The 21828-nt window shown below is 49.8% G+C and overlaps 1 protein-coding gene across 1 annotated transcript in view; it reads left to right on the plus strand.

Annotated features, from left to right (window-relative positions):
• LOC109870951 (mannosyl-oligosaccharide 1,2-alpha-mannosidase IB) overlaps positions 1-21828 on the plus strand; it is a 144620-nt gene that overhangs the window by 81912 nt on the left and 40880 nt on the right. Inside the window, exon 6 of the mRNA XM_020461669.2 lies at positions 6226-6344. Coding sequence (XP_020317258.1) covers positions 6226-6344 — 119 coding nt within the window. The remainder of the gene's footprint in view (positions 1-6225; positions 6345-21828) is intronic.

Raw genomic sequence — 21828 nt, forward strand, 5'->3', positions numbered from 1 at the left:
AACACCTTCAGCCCCCAGCTGTGCCCTGGACACCATATGTGAATTGAATGCTCCCCATCTATCTTCAGAGCTCGTACTGTTAGGTGACCTAAACTGGCACATGCTTAACACCCGGCCGTCCTACAATCAAAGTTAGATGCCCTCAATCTCACAAATTATCAAGGAACCTGCCAGATACAACCCCAAATCCGTAAACACGGGCACCCTCATAGATATCATCCTGACCAACCTGCCCTCTAAATACACCTCTGCTGTTTTCAACCAGGATCTCAGCGATCACTGCCTCATTGCCTGCGTCCGATATGGGTCTGTGGTCAAATGAACACCCCTCATCACTGTCAAACGGTCCCTAAAACACTTCAGCGAGCAAGCCTTTCTAATCGACCTGGCCGGGTATCATGGAAGGATATTGACCTCTTTCCGTCAGTAGAGGATGTCTGGTCATTCTTTAAAAGTGCTTTCCTCACCATCTTAAATTAGCATGCCCAATTCAAAACATTTAGAACCCGGATTAGATGACCAGCACAAAAACATCCTGTGGCGTACTGCATTAGCATCAAATAGTCCACGCAATATGCAACTTTTCAGGGAAGTTAGGAACCAATATACACAGGCAGTTAGGAAAGCAAATGCTAGCTTTTTCAAACAGAAATTTGCATCCTGTAGCACAAAGTTCAAAAAGTTCTGGGACACTGTAAAGACCATAAGAGCACCTCCTCCCAGCTTCCCACTGCACTGAAGCTAGGAAACACTTTCACCACCGATAAATCTACAGTAATCAATAACCATTTTTCTACGGCTGGCCATGCTTTCCACCTGGCTACCTCCTATCCCGGTCAACAGCTCTGCACCCCCCACAGCAACTTTCCTAAGCCTCCCCATTTCTCCTTCACCCAAATCCAGACAGCTGATGTTCTGAAAGAGCTGCAAAACCTGGACGCCTACAAATCAGCTGGGCTAGACAATCTGTACCCTCTATTTCTAAAATTATGCGCAGCAATTGTTACAACCCCTATTACTAGCCTGTTCAACCTCTCTTTCGTATCGTCTGAGCTCCCCAAAGATTGGAAGGGGGAGACACTCACCCAAACTGTTACAGACCTATATCCATCCTACCCTGCATTTTCTAAAGTCTTCGAAAGCCAAGATAACAAACAGATCACAGACTATTTCAAATCACACTGTACCTTCTCCACTATGCAATATGGTTTCCGAGCTGGTCATGTGTGCACCTCAGCAAAGCTCAAGGTCCTAAACGATATCATAACCGCCATCGCTAAAAGATAATACTGTGCAGCTGTATTCATCAACCTGTGTTCATTCTACATTCTTATCGGCAGACTCAACAGCCTTGGTTACTCAAATGACTGCCTCTCTTGGTTCACCAACTACTTCTCAGATAGAGCAGTCTGTCAAATTGGAGGGCCTGTTGTCCGAACCTCTGGCAGTTTCTATGGGGGTGCCACAGGGTTCAATTCTCGGGCCGACTCTTTTCTCTGTGTATATCAATGATGTCGCTCTTCCTGCTGGTGATTCTCTGATCCACCTCTACGCAGACAACACCATTCTGTATACTTCTGGCCCTTCTTTGGACACTGTGTTAACAAACCTCCAGACGAGCTTCAATGCCATACAACTCTCCTTCCGTGTCCTCCAACTGCTCTTAAATGCAAGTAAAACTAGATGCATGCTCTTCAACCAATTGCTGCCCGCACCTGCCTGCCCGTCCAGCATCACTACTCTGGTCGGTTCTGGCTTAGAATATGTGGACAACTACAAATAACTTGGTGTCTGGTTAGACTGTCAACTTTCCTTCCAGACTCACGTTAAGCATCTCCAATCCAAAATCAAATCTAGAATCGGCTTCCTATTTCGCAACAAAGTATTCTTCACTCATGCTGACAAACATGCCCTCGTAAAACTGACTATCCTACCGATCCTTGACTTTGGCGATGTCATTTACAAAATAGCCTTCAACACTCTTCTCAGCAAATTGGATGCAATCTATCACAGTGCCATCCGTTTTGTCACCAAAGCCCCATATACTACCCACCACTGCGACCTGTATGCTCTCGTTGGCTGACCCTCGCTTCATATTCGTCACCAAACCCACTGGCTCCAGGTCGTCTAAGTCTTTGCTAGGTAAAGCCCCGCCTTATCTCAGTTCACTGGTCACCATAGCAGCACCCACCCGTAGCAAGCGCTCCAGCAGGTATATTTCACTGGTCACCATAGCAGCACCCACCCGTAGCAAGCGCTCCAACAGGTATATTTCAATGGTCACCCCCAAAGCCAATTCCTCCTTTGGCCGCCTTTCCTTCCAGTTTTCTGCTGCCAATGACTGGAACGAGTTGCAAAAATCACTGAAGCTTTAGACTCATATTTCCCTCTCTAACTTTAAGCATCAACTGTCAGAGCATCTTACAGATCATTGCACCTGTAAATATCCCATTTGTAAATAGCCCATCCAACTACCTCATCCCCATATTATTTATTTATTTTTCTCCTTTGCACCCCAGTATCTCTACTTGCACATTCATCTTCTATACGTCTATCACTCCAGTGTTTAATTGCTAAATTGTAATTACTTCGCCACTACGGCCTATTTATTGCCTTACCTCCCTAATCTTACCTCATTTGCACACACTGTATATAGACTTTTCTATTGTGTTATTGACTGTATGTTTGTTTATCCCATGGGTAACTCTGTGTTGTTTGTGTCGCACTGCTTTGCTTTATCTTGGCCAGGTCGCAGTTGTAACTGAGAACTTGTTATCAACTGGCCTACCTGGTTAAATAAAGGTGAAATAAAAAATTAATAAATAGGCAACTCTAGATTTTTTTTACCCCATCACTAGCATTTGGTGTAATCTTGAACCCAGTAGCAAGAAAAACTCTGATCAGGCCTACTGTGTTGTTACGAGTCCCACTGTGTTCTGGTTACATGCTCTGGTGTTATAGCCCTGTGGAGCTAACAGCAAACCCTTTGGTAAGAGAGATCTATGACGTATGGCTTTAATCTAGTCATTAGCATTACCAGTTTCACTGTGTTCTTAGTGGGATGGAGCCTCAAGTGTGTCTGGCTTGGCCAGCGCCTTACTGGTGATGACTGGGGATTTACTGCAGGCCAATCTATGAATGTAGGGTCAGGTCCTCCGTGAAGGCCCAGTCAGAGATGCTCAAAGGAGCCGGCCAGTGGACAGATGCAGCAGGAGATGTTTCAATGCAGAGCCATATAATTTGAGTAACTTGGTGGTGGGCATAGGAGGAGCGGAGCGTGGTCTGAGTTAGCCATGGAGAGGGTTGGCTGCTCCGACTACACACTGCTCATTAAGCCAGACCCACTTGCTGTTTACCCAGAAGAAACAGATAGAGTGAGAGGGATGAGAGAACAGGGTGAGAGGAAGGGTGAGGGAGAATGCTAAATGCGCAGAGGGGAGAGACAGTGATGTCCTGGAGAAAGATTGCTAGATACAGAGAAGATAGAGGGGGGCTGAGAGGAAGCTTTAGCATATACTCAGCGACTGTCTGTCTGGTTTTCTCCCATAACTTCAATGGGCCCAGGGTTGAGCTATCCCTCCCCCTGCATCCCCCCCCCCCCCCCCCCCCCCCCCCCCCCCATTCACACACCCGCCAGTTTACAAGACAAAATGAAGTCTGAATAATGAAACCATCACGGTTCGTGCCATGTGTGGAGTCATACTGTAGTGCTAGGAAATCTGTCACCTAATGAAACTGGCAGAGGGTCAGAGGGAGGGAGGGAATGTGTAGCTGTGATGATTGTTCCCCAAATAAACCTCATCCTGGGAAATTTGTTTCAGATAAATAATGTCTGGCATCTTTAAATACTACCAGGTGAAAATGCCAATCCAGGTTAATGTGATATGATTGGCCCAATTTGAAAGGTCGTAAGGGAGGGAGGGACCGAGGGAAAACATTTTTATTTATGGTAAGACTGATGGAAGTGACAAGTACATAAAAATGGAGGACAGACAGATGGAGGGAGGGATTAGATAAATATGTTGAGATGAAAATTATGTACAGACAGGGACTAGGGAGAGAGGGAGAGGAAAGACATCATTTTATTCATTTTATTCATCATTTCAATTCACTTCCTTCATTTAATGTAAATTAATTCTGATGCGTAGAGGGTTGGATTCCAGTGTGTAGCTCAATGAAGGACAGATGGAGTGAGCGGGCATAGATTACATGGTCGTAGAGGAGGGTAAAGGGACAGACGTGGTTCCCTGCTGGCAGTGGGCGTGACACGTGGCGGTCCTGACTCCTACCAGGAGGGCCAATCTGTCCAGATCTCAGGCAGCCCAGAGTCTTAGCAGAGCAGCCCAGAGTCTTAGCAGAGCAGCCCAGAGTCTTAGCAGAGCAGCCCAGAGTCTTAGCAGAGCAGCCCAGAGTCTTAGCAGAGCAGCCCAGAGTCTTAGCAGAGCAGCCCAGAGTCTTAGCAGAGCAGCCCAGAGTCTTAGCAGAGCAGCCCAGAGTCTTAGCAGAGCAGCCCAGAGTCTTAGCAGAGCAGCCCAGAGTCTTAGCAGAGCAGCCCAGAGTCTTAGCAGAGCAGCCCAGAGTTTTAGCAGAGCAGCCCAGAGTCTTAGCCTCAGTCTCATCCTCTGCTAGCCAGCCCGAGTTATTTAAGGCTGCTGTCAATAATGATAATAACACTGCAACTCCTGCGGAACTACAGCCTGGCTTGTCCTTTATAATAGAGTTACTGATAAGACCCGGGTTGCAGGGTTCAATCCAGCCACAGCAGCACCCACTAGTAGTCCAACCAGCCACAGAATTAGAGCACCAGTACTCTAATAAGATCAAATAGAAGCCTAGTCAGGCTGTGGTATTAACAAGAGATGTAGGCCTTGTTAAGAACTATCAAAAAGAGCAACACTATTAAGACTATTACACTGAACTTCAGTATTAGAGTTCTAGTATTAATCTGAGCTGCAGTAGTATACCTCTAGTATTAATCTGAGCTGCAGTAGTATAACTCTGGTATTAATCTGAGCTGCAGTAGTATAACTCTGGTATTAATCTGAGCTGCAGTAGTATAGCTCTAGTATTAATCTGAGCTGCAGTAGTAGAGCTCTGGTATTAATCTGAGCTGCAGTAGTATAACTCTAGTATTAATCTGAGCTGCAGTAGTATAGCTCTAGTATTAATCTGAGCTGCAGTAGTAGAGCTCTGGTATTAATCTGAGCTGCAGTAGTATACCTCTAGTATTAATCTGAGCTGCAGTAGTATAGTTCTAGTATTAATCTGAGCTGCAGTAGTAGAGCTCTGGAATTAATCTGAGCTGCAGTAGTATAACTCTAGTATTAATCTGAGCTGCAGTAGTAGAGCTCTAGTATTAATCTGAGCTACGTTATTATGGCAGAAGTCTTAAAAAGAGGGCCGTATTAGAGAGCATGGTAGGGCTAGTGATCAAGCTTTGGTCTTAATTGAAGTGAATTATAATGACCTACGCTCACCACCCTGGGCAGACTGCATCACTCCCTTGGCCTGTGGTGACATTGAGGGAGGGATTGGAGAGAAAGAGGAGTGGAGTGTGAGTGATTTGGCTGTCAGTCATGTTTTAATGAAGATCACTGCTAGCCGTAGTGGTGTCTCCATTGAAGGTGAGTAATTGCGTTAGACTCTGAAAAGGAGAGGACCACACTTCCCATCCCTCTAACTTTAAAATGGTGAAAGCCCGGAATGGCAATACAATGGCAATGGCCAAGCTAAAACAGGTTATATCCATCTAGAGATCTCCATCTATGTGGTGCAGGGTCCCAAAGTCATGCCCTCTGTAATGACACAGCACCTCCGACTGTTATGGGGACAGCACCTGCTACTGTTATGGGGACAGCACCTGCTACTGTTATGGGGACAGCACCTGCTACTGTTATGGAGACAGCACCTGCTACTGTTATGGGGACAGCACCTGCTACTGTTATGGGGACAGCACCTGCTACTGTTATGGGGACAGCACCTGCTACTGTTATGGGGACAGCACCTGCTACTGTTATGGGGACAAGACCTCCTACTGTTATGGGGACAAGACCTCCTACTGATAGGAGGACAAGACCTCCTACTGTTGGACTGTGACCTGACTAGGAAAAACTCTTGGCCCATGAGTTGTGGGTTTCATTTTTTTGACATGGGCCACATATGCTGTGCATATGGTAATAAGTAACTTTAAGACCCTATCCATGTGTGTGTTTGTCCTCTGTCCAGGTAATTCCCAGATGGGGGCGACCATAGTGGATGCCTTAGACAGTCTGTACATGATGGGCCTCCACGACGAGTTCAAGGATGGACAGGAGTGGATCGAGCAGAACCTGGACTTCAGTGTGGTGAGTAGAGAACAAAACCTTTTAGTTCCTGTACTCACTCCAGGAGTAAAACAGTTGCACTTAGCCTCCTTCTGGCCTGTGGTCTTCAGTGCCATACTGTTCAGAGAACCAAAAACCAGCAAACAACATGCTTGATGCCACTTGTACCTGGAAATTAGATCTACTAACAGCCATACAGCCAGGGGGTGCTAGAGTGACAGACTCACAGACAGCAGATATGAGTTGCGCTTTGCAGACAGCCAAGGCTAGAGACAGAATGCACTCTTGTTTTTATCTCTGACCGGTAGTGAAGCCTGTTGATACATGAGAAGAGGAGTATCTAGCGTTGCTGTGATGGGAGGGAGGGAGAACTGGACACCCGCTGGTAACCAGGAGACTGGAGTAGGAGTCATGGAAACGATGTGGGCAGGGAGAGCGTTGCAGACTGTGCTGATGCAGAACACAGACCTGGGGAGTGTAGAGTCCTCAAACCAGACCACATATCAGGGTCAATTGTGTACAATCAGTGTATACCCTCAATACCAGTCAGCTTCTCTCTCTGAGCATCTTCACCTCAGTCTTGGTTCTCTGCTCTACAAATGTTTCTCTCTGGCTCGCTCCCTCTCCCCTCCCCCCTCTCTATTTCTCTCCCAGGATGGAGTTATTAAAGCCCTGCTGAACTAATGACATCGCAGGCAGAGTATGTGTGTGTTTGTGTTTCTGACTGGCTGATGCTGTGAGAGGTAATTAACTTCTGGACCCATCCGGTCAACTCTGGGAGAGAGAGAGAGCGAGAGAGACTGAAGGGGAGAGCGAGACAGACTGAAGGGGAGAGCGAGAGAGACTGAAGGGGAGAGCGAGAGAGACTGAAGGGGAGAGCGAGAGAGACTGAAGGGGAGAGCGAGAGAGACTGAAGGGGAGAGCGAGAGAGACTGAAGGGGAGAGCGAGAGAGACTGAAGGGGAGAGCGAGAGAGACTGAAGGGGAGAGCGAGAGAGACTGAAGGGGAGAGCGAGAGAGACTGAAGGGGAGAGCGAGAGAGACTGAAGGGGAGAGCGAGAGAGACTGAAGGGGAGAGCGAGAGAGACTGAAGGGGAGAGAGAGAGAGAGACTGAAGGGGATAGAGAGAGAGAGAGACTGAAGGGGAGAGAGAGAGAGAGAGAGACTGAAGGGGAGAGAGAGAGAGAGAGACTGAAGGGGAGAGAGAGAGAGAGAGAGACTGAAGGGGAGAGAGAGAGAGACTGACTGAAGGAGAGAGAGAGAGAGACTGACTGAAGGAGAGAGAGAGAGAGAGAGAGACTGAAGGAGAGAGAGAGAGAGAGAGAGACTGACTGAAGGAGAGCGAGAGAGACTGACTGAAGGAGAGAGAGAGAGACTGACTGAAGGAGAGAGAGAGACTGACTGAAGGAGAGAGAGAGACTGACTGAAGGAGAGAGAGAGAGACTGACTGAAGGAGAGCGAGAGAGAGAGAGACTGACTGAAGGAGAGAGAGACTGAAGGTGAGAGAGAGAGAGAGAGAGACCGACTGAAGGAGAGCGAGAGAGAGAGAGACTGACTGAAGGAGAGCGAGATAGAGAGAGACTGACTGAAGGAGAGCGAGATAGAGAGAGAGAGACTGACTGAAGGAGAGCGAGATAGAGAGAGACTGACTGAAGGAGAGAGAGGGAGAGAGACTGACCGAAGGAGAGAGAGGGAGAGAGACTGACTGAAGGAGAGAGAGAGAGAGAGACTGACTGAAGGAGAGAGAGAGAGAGAGACTGACTGAAGGAGAGAGAGAGACTGAAGGAGAGAGAGAGACTGAAGGAGAGATAGAGAGAGACTGACTGAAGGAGAGCGAGAGAGAGACTGACTGAAGGAGAGAGAGACTGAAGGTGAGAGATAGAGAGAGACTGACTGAAGGAGAGCGAGAGAGAGACTGACTGAAGGAGAGCGAGAGAGATAGAGACTGACTGAAGGAGAGAGAGACTGACTGAAGGAGAGCGAGATAGAGAGAGACTGACTGAAGGAGAGCGAGAGAGATAGAGACTGACTGAAGGAGAGCGAGATAGAGAGAGACTGACCGAAGGAGAGAGAGGGAGAGAGACTGACCGAAGGAGAGAGAGGGAGAGAGACTGACCGAAGGAGAGAGAGGGAGAGAGACTGACTGAAGGAGAGAGAGAGAGACTGACTGAAGGAGAGAGAGAGAGAGAGACTGACTGAAGGAGAGAGAGACTGAAGGTGAGAGATAGAGAGAGACTGACTGAAGGAGAGCGAGAGAGAGACTGACTGAAGGAGAGCGAGAGAGAGACTGACTGAAGGAGAGCGAGAGAGAGAGAGACTGACTGAAGGAGAGCGAGATAGAGAGAGAGACTGACTGAAGGAGAGCGAGAGAGAGAGAGACTGACTGAAGGAGAGCGAGATAGAGAGAGACTGACTGAAGGAGAGCGAGATAGAGAGAGACTGACTGAAGGAGAGCGAGATAGAGAGAGACTGACTGAAGGAGAGAGAGGGAGAGAGACTGACTGAAGGAGAGAGAGGGAGAGAGACTGACTGAAGGAGAGAGAGAGAGAGAGAGAAAGAGAGACTGACTGAAGGAGAGAGAGAGAGAGAGAGAGACTGACTGAAGGAGAGAGAGACTGAAGGAGAGAGAGAGACTGAAGGAGAGATAGAGAGAGACTGACTGAAGGAGAGCGAGAGAGAGAGAGACTGACTGAAGGAGAGAGAGACTGAAGGTGAGAGATAGAGAGAGACTGACTGAAGGAGAGCGAGAGAGAGACTGACTGAAGGAGAGCGAGAGAGAGAGAGACTGACTGAAGGAGAGAGAGAGAGAGACTGACTGAAGGAGAGCGAGAGAGAGAGAGACTGACTGAAGGAGAGAGAGGGAGAGAGACTGACTGAAGGAGAGAGAGGGAGAGAGACTGACCGAAGGAGAGAGAGGGAGAGAGACTGACTGAAGGAGAGAGAGAGAGACTGACTGAAGGAGAGAGAGCGAGAGAGACTGACTGAAGGAGAGAGAGAGAGAGAGAGAGAGACTGACTGAAGGAGAGAGAGAGAGAGAGAGACTGACTGAAGGAGAGAGAGAGACTGAAGGAGAGATAGAGAGAGACTGACTGAAGGAGAGCGAGAGAGAGACTGACTGAAGGAGAGCGAGAGAGAGACTGACTGAAGGAGAGCGAGAGAGAGACTGACTGAAGGAGAGCGAGAGAGAGAGAGACTGACTGAAGGAGAGTGAGAGAGAGAGAGACTGACTGAAGGAGAGCGAGAGAGAGAGAGACTGACTGAAGGAGAGCGAGATAGAGAGAGACTGACTGAAGGAGAGCGAGATAGAGAGAGACTGACTGAAGGAGAGCGAGATAGAGAGACTGACTGAAGGAGAGCGAGATAGAGAGAGACTGACTGAAGGAGAGCGAGATAGAGAGAGACTGACTGAAGGAGAGCGAGAGAGAGAGACTGACTGAAGGAGAGCGAGATAGAGAGAGACTGACTGAAGGAGAGCGAGAGAGAGAGAGACTGACTGAAGGAGAGCGAGAGAGAGAGACTGACTGAAGGAGAGCGAGAGAGAGAGAGACTGACTGAAGGAGAGCGAGAGAGAGAGAGACTGACTGAAGGAGAGCGAGAGAGAGAGAGACTGACTGAAGGAGAGCGAGAGAGAGAGAGACTGACTGAAGGAGAGCGAGAGAGAGAGAGACTGACTGAAGGAGAGCGAGAGAGAGAGAGACTGACTGAAGGAGAGCGAGAGAGAGAGAGACTGACTGAAGGAGAGCGAGAGAGAGAGAGACTGACTGAAGGAGAGCGAGAGAGAGAGAGACTGACTGAAGGAGAGCGAGAGAGAGAGACTGACTGAAGGAGAGCGAGAGAGAGAGACGACTGAAGAGAGCTGAGAGAGGAGAGGACTGACTGAAGGAGAGCGAGAGAGAGAGAGACTTGACTGAAGGAGAGCGAGAGAGACTGACTGAAGGATGAGGATCGAGAGAGAGCAGACTCGACTGAAGGAGAGAGACTGACTGAAGGAGAGAGAGAGAGACTGACTTGAAGGAGAGAGAGAGAGAGAGAGAGAGAGACTGACTGACGGAGAGCGAAGAGATGAGAGACTCGACTGAAGGAGAGAGAGAGACTGAAGGAGAGAGAGAGAGAGAGACTGACCTGAAGGAGAGAGAGAGAGTACTGAAGGCGGAGAGAGAGAAGAGAGAGAGACATGGACTGAAGGAGAGAGAGAGAGAGAGAGACTGACTGGAGAGAGAGAGAGAACTGACTGAAGGAGAGAGAGAGACCTGACTGAAGGAGAGGACTTGACTGAAGGAGAGAAGAGAGACTGACTGAAGGACGAGACTGACTGAGGAGAGAGAGAGAAGACTGACTGAAGGAGAGAGAGAGAGAGAGAGAGAGAGAGACTGACTGAAGGAGAGACGGCGAGAGACTGACTGAAGGAGAGAGCGAGAGACTGACTGAAGGAGAGAGAGAGCGAGAGACTGACTGAAGGAGAGAGAGAGAGAGGGACTGACTGAAGGAGAGAGAGAGAGAGGGGGACTGACTGAAGGAGAGAGAGAGAGAGAGACTGACTGAAGGAGAGAGAGAGAGAGAGAGAGAGACTGACTGAAGGAGAGAGACTGACTGAAGGAGAGAGACAGAGAGAGAGACTGACTGAAGGAGAGAGACAGAGAGAGAGACTGACTGAAGGAGAGCGAGAGAGATAGAAGACTGACTGAAGGAGAGAGACAGAGAGAGAGAGAGACTGAAGGAGAGAGAGAGACTGAAGGAGAGAGAGACTGACTGAAGGAGAGAGAGAGAGAGAGAGAGACTGACTGAAGGAGAGCGAGAGAGAGAGACTGACTGAAGGAGAGCGAGAGAGAGAGACTGACTGAAGGAGAGCGAGAGAGAGAGACTGACTGAAGGAGAGAGACTGACTGAAGGAGAGAGAGAGAGACTGACTGAAGGAGAGAGAGAGAGACTGAAGGAGAGAGAGAGAGAGAGAGAGACTGACTGAAGGAGAGCGAGAGAGAGAGACTGACTGAAGGAGAGTGACTGACTGAAGGAGAGAGAGAGACTGAAGGAGAGAGAGAGAGACTGACTGAAGGAGAGAGAGAGAGACTGAAGGAGAGAGAGAGAGAGAGAGACTGAAGGAGAGAGAGAGAGAGAGAGAGAGACTGACTGAAGGAGAGAGAGAGAGAGAGAGAGACTGACTGAAGGAGAGAGAGAGAAAGACTGACTGAAGGAGAGACGGCGAGAGACTGACTGAAGGAGAGAGCGAGAGACTGACTGAAGGAGAGAGAGAGCGAGAGACTGACTGAAGGAGAGAGAGAGAGAGGGACTGACTGAAGGAGAGAGAGAGAGAGGGGGACTGACTGAAGGAGAGAGAGAGAGAGAGACTGACTGAAGGAGAGAGACTGACTGAAGAAGAGAGAGAGAGACTGACTGAAGGAGAGAGACTGAAGGAGAGAGAGAGAGAGAGACTGACTGAAAGAGAGAGAGAGAGAGACTGACTGAAGGAGAGAGAGAGATAGAGAGACTGACTGAAGGAGAGAGAGAGATAGAGAGACTGACTGATGAGAGAGACTGACTAAAGGAGAGAGAGACTGACTGAAGGAGAGAGAGCGAGAGACTGACTGAAGGAGAGAGAGCGAGAGACTGACTGAAGGAGAGAGAGCGAGAGACTGACAGAGAGAGAGAGGGACTGAAGGAGAGAGAGAGAGGGACTGAAGGAGAGAGAGAGAGAGACTGAAGGAGAGAGAGAGACTGGCTGAAGGAGAGAGAGGGAGACTGAATGAAGGAGAGAGACTGACTGAAGGAGAGAGAGAGAGACTGACTGAAGAAGAGAGCGAGAGACTGACTGAAGAAGAGAGAGAGAGAGAGAGAGACTGACTGAAGAAGAGAGAGAGAGAGAGAGAGGGCTGACTGAAGGAGAGAGAGAGGCCTGACTGAAGGAGAGAGACTGACTGAAGAGGAGAGAGAGAAGAGAGAGAGAGAGAGACTGACTGAAGGAGAGAGGAGAGAGAGAGAGAGACTGACTGAAGGAGAGCGAGAGAGCGAGAGACTGACTGAAGGAGAGCGAGAGAGAGAGAGACTGACTGAAGGAGAGCGAGAGAGAGAGAAGACTGACTGAAGGAGAGCGAGAGAGAGAGAGACTGACTGAAGGAGCAGCGAGAGAGAGAGAGACTGACTGAAGGAGAGCGAGAGAGAGAGAGACTGACTGAAGGAGAGCGAGAGAGAGAGAGACTGACTGAAGGAGAGCGAGAGAGACTGACTGAAGGAGAGAGAGAGAGAGAAGACTGACTGAAGGAGAGAGACGAGGAGAGAGACTGACTGAAGGAGAGCGAGAGAGAGAGAGACTGACTGAAGGAGAGAGCGAGAGACTGACTGAAGGAGAGAGAGAGCGAGAGACTGACTGAAGGAGAGAAGACGAGAGAGGGACTGACTGCAAGGAGAGAGAGAGAGAGGGGGACTGACTGTAGGAGAGAGAGAGAGAGAGAGAGAGAGCTGACTGGACTGAAGGAGAGAGAGAGAGAGAGAGAGAGAGAGAGAGAGAGAGAGACTGACTGAAAAGAGAGAGAGAGAGACTGACTGAAGAGAGAGAGAGAGAGACTGACTGAAGGAGAGAGACTGAAGGAGAGAGAGAGAGAGAGACTGACTGAAGGAGAGAGAGAGAGACTGACTGAAAGAGAGAGAGAGAGAGACTGACTGAAGGAGAGAGAGAGATAGAGAGACTGACTGAAGGAGAGAGAGAGAGACTGACTGAAGGAGAGAGAGCGAGAGACTGACTGAAGGAGAGAGAGCGAGAGACTGACGGAGAGAGAGAGAGAGACTGGCTGAAGGAGAGAGAGAGACTGGCTGAAGGAGAGAGAGGGAGACTGAATGAAGGAGAGAGACTGACTGAAGGAGAGGAGAGAGAGACTGACTGAAGAAGAGAGTGAGAGACTGACTGAAGAAGAGAAGAGAGAGAGAGAGAGAGAGAGACTGACTGAAGGAGAGAGAGAGAGAGAGAGAGGCTGACTGAAGGAGAGAGGAGACTGACTGAAGGAGAGAGACTGACTGAAGGAGGAGAGACGAGAGAGAGAGAGAGAGACTGACTGAAGGAGAGAGAGAGAGAGAGAGAGAGAGAGACTGACTGAAGGAGAGAGAGAGAGACTGAACTGAAAGAGAGAGAGAGAGAGACTGACTGAAGGAGAGAGAGAGAGAGAGAGAGAGACTGAAGGAGAGAGAGAGGAGAGACTGACTGAAGGAGAGAGAGAGCGAGGAGACTGACTGAAGGAGAGAGAGAGAGAGCGAGAGAGACTGACTGAAGGAGAGAGAGAGAGAGAGACTGAAGGAGAGAGAGAGAGACTGAAGGAGAGAGAGAGACTGAAGGAGAGAGAGAGAGACTGGACTGAAGGAAGGAGAGAGAGAGAGAGACTGACTGAAGGAGAGAGAGAGACTGACTGAAGGAGAGAGACTGACTAAAGGGGAGAGACTGACTGAAGGAGAGAGAGCGAGAGAGAGACTGACTGAAGGAGATAGACTGACTGACTGAAGAAGAGAGAGAGACTGACTAAAGAAGAGAGAGAGAGACTGACTGAAGAAGAGAGAGAGAGAGCGAGAGAGAGAGAGAGAGAGAGAGAGACTGACAGAGAGAGAGAGAGAGAGAGACTGACTGAAGGAGAGAGAGCGAGAGAGAGACTGACTGAAGGAGAGAGAGCGAGAGAGAGACTGACTGAAGGAAGAGACAGCGAGAGACTGACTGAAGGAGAGACAGCAAGAGACTGACTGAAGGAGAGAGAGAGAGAGAGGGACTGACTGAAGGAGAGAGAGAGAGGGGGACTGACTGAAGGAGAGAGAGAGAGAGGCGCTGACTGAAGGAGAGAGACTGACTGAAGAAGAGAGAGAGACTGACTGACGGAGAGAGAGAGAGACTGACTGAAGGAGAGAGAGATAGAGAGAGACTGACTGAAGGAGAGCGAGATAGAGAGAGACTGACTGAAGGAGAGCGAGATAGAGAGAGACTGACTGAAGGAGAGCGAGATAGAGAGAGACTGACTGAAGGAGAGCGAGATAGAGAGAGACTGACTGAAGGAGAGCGAGATAGAGAGAGGACTGACTGAAGGAGAGCGAGATAGAGAGAGACTGACTGAAGGAGAGCGAGATAGAGAGACTGACTGAAGGAGAGCGAGATAGAGAGAGACTGACTGAAGGAGAGAGAGAGAGAGAGGCTGACTGAAGGAGAGAGAGAGAGACTGACTGAAGAAGAGAGAGAGACTGACTGACGGAGAGAGAGAGAGAGACTGACTGAAGGAGAGCGAGATAGAGAGAGACTGACTGAAGGAGAGCGAGATAGAGAGAGACTGACTGAAGGAGAGCGAGATAGAGAGAAGACTGACTGAAGGAGAGCGAGATAGAGAGACTGACTGAAGGAGAGCGAGATAGAGAGAGACTGACTGAAGGAGAGCGAGATAGAGAGAGACTGACTGAAGGAGAGCGAGAGAGAGAGAGACTGACTGAAGGAGAGCGAGAGAGAGAGAGACTGACTGAAGGAGAGCGAGAGAGAGAGAGACTGACTGAAGGAGAGCGAGAGAGAGAGAGACTGACTGAAGGAGAGAGAGAGAGAGAGAGACTGACTGAAGGAGAGAGAGAGAGAGAGAGACTGACTGAAGGAGAGCGAGAGAGAGAGAGACTGACTGAAGGAGAGCGAGAGAGAGAGAGACTGACTGAAGGAGAGCGAGAGAGAGAGAGACTGACTGAAGGAGAGCGAGAGAGAGAGACTGACTGAAGGAGAGCGAGAGAGAGAGAGACTGACTGAAGGAGAGCGAGAGAGAGAGAGACTGACTGAAGGAGAGCGAGAGAGAGAGAGACTGACTGAAGGAGAGCGAGAGAGAGAGAGACTGACTGAAGGAGAGCGAGAGAGAGAGAGACTGACTGAAGGAGAGCGAGAGAGAGAGAGACTGACTGAAGGAGAGCGAGAGAGAGAGAGACTGACTGAAGGAGAGCGAGAGAGAGAGAGACTGACTGAAGGAGAGCGAGAGAGAGAGAGAGACTGACTGAAGGAGAGCGAGAGAGCGAGAGAGAGACTGACTGAAGGAGAGCGAGAGAGAGAGAGACTGACTGAAGGAGAGCGAGAGAGAGAGAGACTGACTGAAGGAGAGCGAGAGAGAGAGAGACTGACTGAAGGAGAGCGAGAGAGAGAGAGACTGACTGAAGGAGAGCGAGAGAGAGAGAGACTGACTGAAGGAGAGCGAGAGAGAGAGAGACTGACTGAAGGAGAGCGAGAGAGAGAGAGACTGACTGAAGGAGAGAGACAGAGAGAGAGACTGACTGAAGGAGAGCGAGAGAGAGACTGACTGAAGGAGAGCGAGAGAGAGAGAGACTGACTGAAGGAGAGAGACTGACTGAAGGAGAGAGAGAGAGACTGACTGAAGGAGAGAGAGAGAGAGAGAGAGAGAGACTGACTGAAGGAGAGCGAGAGAGAGAGACTGACTGAAGGAGAGAGAGAGACTGAAGGAGAGAGAGAGAGAGAGACTGACTGAAGGAGAGAGAGAGAGACTGAAGGAGAGAGAGAGAGAGAGAGACTGACTGAAGGAGAGAGAGAGAGAGAGAGACTGACTGAAGGAGAGAGAGAGACTGACTGAAGGAGAGAGAGAGACTGACTGAAGGAGAGACTGACTGAAGGAGAGAGAGAGACTGACTGAAGGAGAGACTGACTGAAGGAGAGAGAGAGAAAGACTGACTGAAGGAGAGAGAGAGAGAGAGAGAGAGAGACTGACTGAAGGAGAGAGAGAGAAAGACTGACTGAAGGAGAGACGGCGAGAGACTGACTGAAGGAGAGAGCGAGAGACTGACTGAAGGAGAGAGAGAGCGAGAGACTGACTGAAGGAGAGAGAGAGAGAGGGACTGACTGAAGGAGAGAGAGAGAGAGGGGGACTGACTGAAGGAGAGAGAGAGAGAGAGACTGACTGAAGGAGAGAGAGAGAGAGAGAGAGAGACTGACTGAAGGAGAGAGACTGACTGAAGGAGAGAGACAGAGAGAGAGACTGACTGAAGGAGAGAGACAGAGAGAGAGACTGACTGAAGGAGAGCGAGAGAGATAGAGACTGACTGAAGGAGAGAGACAGAGAGAGAGAGAGACTGAAGGAGAGAGAGAGACTGAAGGAGAGAGAGACTGACTGAAGGAGAGAGAGAGAGAGAGAGAGACTGACTGAAGGAGAGCGAGAGAGAGAGACTGACTGAAGGAGAGCGAGAGAGAGAGACTGACTGAAGGAGAGCGAGAGAGAGAGACTGACTGAAGGAGAGAGACTGACTGAAGGAGAGAGAGAGACTGACTGAAGGAGAGAGAGAGAGACTGAAGGAGAGAGAGAGAGAGAGAGAGACTGACTGAAGGAGAGCGAGAGAGAGAGACTGACTGAAGGAGAGTGACTGACTGAAGGAGAGAGAGAGACTGAAGGAGAGAGAGAGAGACTGACTGAAGGAGAGAGAGAGAGACTGAAGGAGAGAGAGAGAGAGAGAGACTGAAGGAGAGAGAGAGAGAGAGAGAGAGACTGACTGAAGGAGAGAGAGAGACTGAAGGAGAGAGAGAGACTGACTGAAGGAGAGACTGACTGAAGGAGAGAGAGAGAAAGACTGACTGAAGGAGAGAGAGAGAGAGAGAGACTGACTGAAGGAGAGAGAGAGAAAGACTGACTGAAGGAGAGACGGCGAGAGACTGACTGAAGGAGAGAGCGAGAGACTGACTGAAGGAGAGAGAGAGCGAGAGACTGACTGAAGGAGAGAGAGAGAGAGGGACTGACTGAAGGAGAGAGAGAGAGAGGGGGACTGACTGAAGGAGAGAGAGAGAGAGAGACTGACTGAAGGAGAGAGACTGACTGAAGAAGAGAGAGAGAGACTGACTGAAGGAGAGAGACTGAAGGAGAGAGAGAGAGAGAGACTGACTGAAAGAGAGAGAGAGGAACTGACTGAAGGAGAGAGAGAGATAGAGAGACTGACTGAAGGAGAGAGAGAGATAGAGAGACTGACTGAATGAGAGAGACTGACTAAAGGAGAGAGAGACTGACTGAAGGAGAGAGAGCGAGAGACTGACTGAAGGAGAGAGAGCGAGAGACTGACTGAAGGAGAGAGAGCGAGAGACTGACTGAAAGAGAGAGAGGGACTGAAGGAGAGAGAGAGAGGGACTGAAGAGAGGAGAGAGACTGAAGGAGAGAGAGAGACTGGCTGAAGGAGAGAGAGGGAGACTGAATGAAGGAGAGAGACTGACTGAAGGAGAGAGAGAGAGACTGACTGAAGAAGAGAGCGAGAGACTGACTGAAGAAGAGAGAGAGAGAGAGAGAGAGACTGACTGAAGAAGAGAGAGAGAGAGAGAGAGAGGCTGACTGAAGGAGAGAGAGAGGCTGACTGAAGGAGAGAGACTGACTGAAGGAGAGAGAGAGAGAGAGAGAGAGACTGACTGAAGGAGAGAGAGAGAGAGAGAGAGAGACTGACTGAAGGAGAGCGAGAGAGAGAGAGACTGACTGAAGGAGAGCGAGAGAGAGAGAGACTGACTGAAGGAGAGCGAGAGAGAGAGAGACTGACTGAAGGAGAGCGAGAGAGAGAGAGACTGACTGAAGGAGAGCGAGAGAGAGACTGACTGAAGGAGAGCGAGAGAGAGAGAGACTGACTGAAGGAGAGCGAGAGAGAGAGAGACTGACTGAAGGAGAGCGAGAGAGACTGACTGAAGGAGAGAGAGAGAGAGAGACTGACTGAAGGAGAGAGAGAGAGAGAGAGACTGACTGAAGGAGAGCGAGAAGAGAGAGACTGACTGAAGGAGAGCGAGAGAGAGAGAGACTGACTGAAGGAGAGCGAGAGAGAGAGACTGACTGAAGGAGAGAGACTGACTGAAGGAGAGAGAGAGAGACTGACTGAAGGAGAGAGAGAGAGACTGACTGAAGGAGAGAGAGAGAGACTGACTGAAGGAGAGAGAGAGAGAGACTGACTGAAGGAGAGAGAGAGACTGAAGGAGAGAGAGAGACTGACTGAAGGAGAGAGACTGACTGAAGAAGAGAGAGAGAGAGACTGACTGAAGGAGAGAGACAGAGAGAGAGACTGACTGAAGGAGAGCGAGAGAAGAGAGACTGACTGAAGGAGAGAGAGAGAGAGACTGACTGAAAGGAGAGAGAGAGAGAGAGAGGCGAGACTGAAGGAGAGAGACTGACTGAAGAGAGAGAGAGAGAGAGACTGACTGAAGGAGAGAGACAGAGAGAGAGACTGACTGAAGAGAGCGAGAGAGAGAGAGACTGACTGAAGGAGAGAGACAGAGAGAGAGAGAGACTGAAGGAGAGAGAGAGACTGAAGGAGAGAGAGACTGACTGAAGGAGAGAGAGAGAGAGAGAGAGACTGACTGAAGGAGAGAGAGAGAGACTGACTGAAGGAGAGAGAGAGAGAGACTGACTGAAGGAGAGCGAGAGAGAGAGACTGACTGAAGGAGAGCGAGAGAGAGAGACTGACTGAAGGAGAGGAGACTGACTGAGGAGGAGAGAGAGACGACTGAAGGAAGGAGAGAGACTGAAGGAGAGAGAGAGAGAGAGAGAGAGAGACTGACTGACTGAAGGAGAGCGAGAGAGAGAGACTGACTGAAGGAGAGTGACTGACTGAAGAGAGAGAGAGACTGAAGGAGAGAGAGAGAGACTGACTGAAGGAGAGAGAGAGAGACTGAAGGGAGAGAGAGAGAGAGAGACTGAAGAGAGGAGAGAGAGAGAGAGAGAGACTGACTGAAGGGAGAGAGAACTGAAGGAGAGAGAGAGACTGACTGAAGGAGAGACTGACTGAAGGAAGAGAGAGAAAAGACTGACTGAAAGGAGAGAGAGGAGAGAGAGACTGACTGAAGGAGAGAGAGAGAAAGACTGACTGAGGAGAGACGGCGAGAGACTGACTGAAGGAGAGAGCGAGAGACTGCTGAAGGAGAGAGAGAGCGAGAGACTGACTGAAGGAGAGAGAGAGAGAGGGACTGACTGAAGGAGAGAGAGAGAGAGGGGGACTGACTGAAGGAGAGAGAGAGAGAGAGACTGACTGAAGGAGAGAGAGAGAGAGAGACTGACTGAAGGAGAGAGACTGACTGAAGAAGAGAGAGAGAGAGACTGACTGAAGGAGAGAGACTGAAGGAGAGAGAGAGAGAGAGACTGACTGAAGGAGAGAGAGAGAGACTGACTGAAAGAGAGAGAGAGAGAGACTGACTGAAGGAGAGAGAGAGATAGAGAGACTGACTGAAGGAGAGAGAGAGATAGAGAGATGACTGAATGAAGAGAGACTGACTAAAGGAGAGAGAGACTGACTGAAGGGAGAGATCGAGAGACTGACTGAAGGAGAGAGAGCGAGAGACTGACTGAAGAGAGAGAGCGAGAGACTGACAGAGAGAGAGAGGACTGAAGGAGAGAGAGAGACGGGATGAAGGAGAGAGAGAAGAGAGACTGAAAGAGAGAGAGAGACTGGCTGAAGGAGAGAGAGGGAGACTGATGAAGGAGAGAGACTGACTGAAGGAGAGAGAGAGAACTGACTGAAGAAGGAGCGAGAGACTGACTGAAAAGAGAGAGAGAGAGAGAGAGACTGACTGAAGAAGAGAGAGAGAGAGAGAGAGAGGCTGACTGAAGGAGAGAGAGAGGCTGACTGAAAGGAGAGAGACTGACTGAAGAGAGGAGAGAGGAGAGAGAGACTGACTGAGGAGAGAGGAGAGAGAAGAGAGAGACTGACTGAAGGAGAGCGAGAGAGAGGAGATGACTGAAGGAGAGCGAGAGAGAGAGAGACTGACTGAAGGAGAGCGAGAGAGAGAAGACTGACTGAAGGAGAGGCGAGAGAGAGAGACTGACTGAAGGAGAGCGAGAGAGAGACTGACTGAAGGAGAGCGAGAGAGAGAGAGACTGACTGAAGGAGAGCGAGAGAGAGAGAGACTGACTGAAGGAGAGAGAGAGAGAGAGAGACTGACTGAAGGAGAGAGAGAGAGAGAGAGACTGACTGAAGGAGAGCGAGAGAGAGAGAGACTGACTGAAGGAGAGCGAGAGAGAGAGAGACTGACTGAAGGAGAGCGAGAGAGAGAGACTGACTGAAGGAAGAGACCTGACTGAAGGAGAGAGAGAGAGACTGACTGAAGGAGAGAGAGAGAGACTGACTGAAGGAGAGAGAGAGAGACTGACTGAAGGAGAGAGAGAGAGAGAGACTGACTGAAGGAGAGAGAGAGACTGAAAGAGAGAGAGAGAGAGAGAGACTGACTGAAGGAGAGAGAGAGACTGAAGGAGAGACTGACTGAAGGAGAGAGAGAGACTGACTGAAGGAGAGACTGACTGAAGGAGAGAGAGAGAAGGACTGACTGAAGGAGAGAGAGAGAGAGAGACTGATGAAGTGAGAGAGAGAGAGCGATACTGAAGGAGAGACGGCGAGAGACTGACTGAAGGAGAGAGCGAGAGACTGACTGAAGGAGAGAGAGAGCGAGAGACTGACTGAAGGAGAGAGAGAGCGAGGGACTGACTGAAGGAGAGAGAGAGAGAGGGGGACTGACTGAAGGAGAGAGAGAGAGAGACTGACTGAAGGGGAGAGAGAGACTGACTGAAGGAGAGAGACTGACTGAAGAAGAGAGAGAGAGAGACTGACTGAAGGAGAGAGACAGAGAGAGAGACTGACTGAAGGAGAGCGAGAGAGAGAGACTGACTGAAGGAGAGAGACGAGAGAGAGAGAGAGAGGAGAGAGAGAGACTGAAGGAGAGAGAGACTGACTGAAGGAGAGAGAGAGAGAGAGAGGAGAAGAGAACTGACTGAAGGGGAGAGAGAGAGACTGACTGAAGGAGAGCGAGAGACAGAGAGACTGACAAAAGGAGAGCGAGAGAGATAGACTGGCTGAAGGAGAGAGATTGACTGAAGGAGAGAGAGAGAGACTGACTGAAGGAGAGAGAGAGAGACTGAAGAGAGAGAGAGAGAGAGAGAGAGAGAGAGACTGACTGAAGGAGAGCGAGAGAGAGAGACTGACTGAAGGAGAGAGAGAGACTGAAGGAGAGAGAGAGACTGAAGGAGAGAGAGAGAGACTGAAGGAGAGAGAGAGAGAGACTGAAGGAGAGGAGAGAGAGAGAGAGAGACTGACTGAAGGTAGAGAGAGAGACTGAAGGAGAGAGAGAGACTGACTGAAGGAGAGACTGACTGAAGGAGAAGAGAGAGACTACTGATGAAAGGAGAGAGGATAGAGAGAGAGACTGACTGAAGAGAGAGAGAGAGAGACTGACTGAAGGAAGAGACGCGCGAGAAGACTATGACTGAAGAGAGAGCGAGAGACTGATGAAGGAGAGAGAGAGCGAGAGACTGACTGAAGGAGAGAGAGAGAGAGGGACTGACTGAAGGAGAGAGAGAGAGAGGGACTGACTGAAGGAGAGAGAGAGGACTGACTGAAGGAGGAGAGAGAGAGACTGCTGAAAGGAGAGAGACTGACTGAAGAAGAGAGAGAGAGGGGGACTGACTGAGGAGAGAGAGAGAGAGAGAGGAGCTGACTGAAGCAGAGAGAGAGACTGCTGAAGGAGAGAGGACTGACTAAAGGGGAGAGACTGACTGAAGGAGAGAGAG

The sequence above is a fragment of the Oncorhynchus kisutch genome, linkage group LG26, assembly GCF_002021735.2.
Source record: "Oncorhynchus kisutch isolate 150728-3 linkage group LG26, Okis_V2, whole genome shotgun sequence".
Taxonomy (NCBI): domain Eukaryota; kingdom Metazoa; phylum Chordata; class Actinopteri; order Salmoniformes; family Salmonidae; genus Oncorhynchus; species Oncorhynchus kisutch.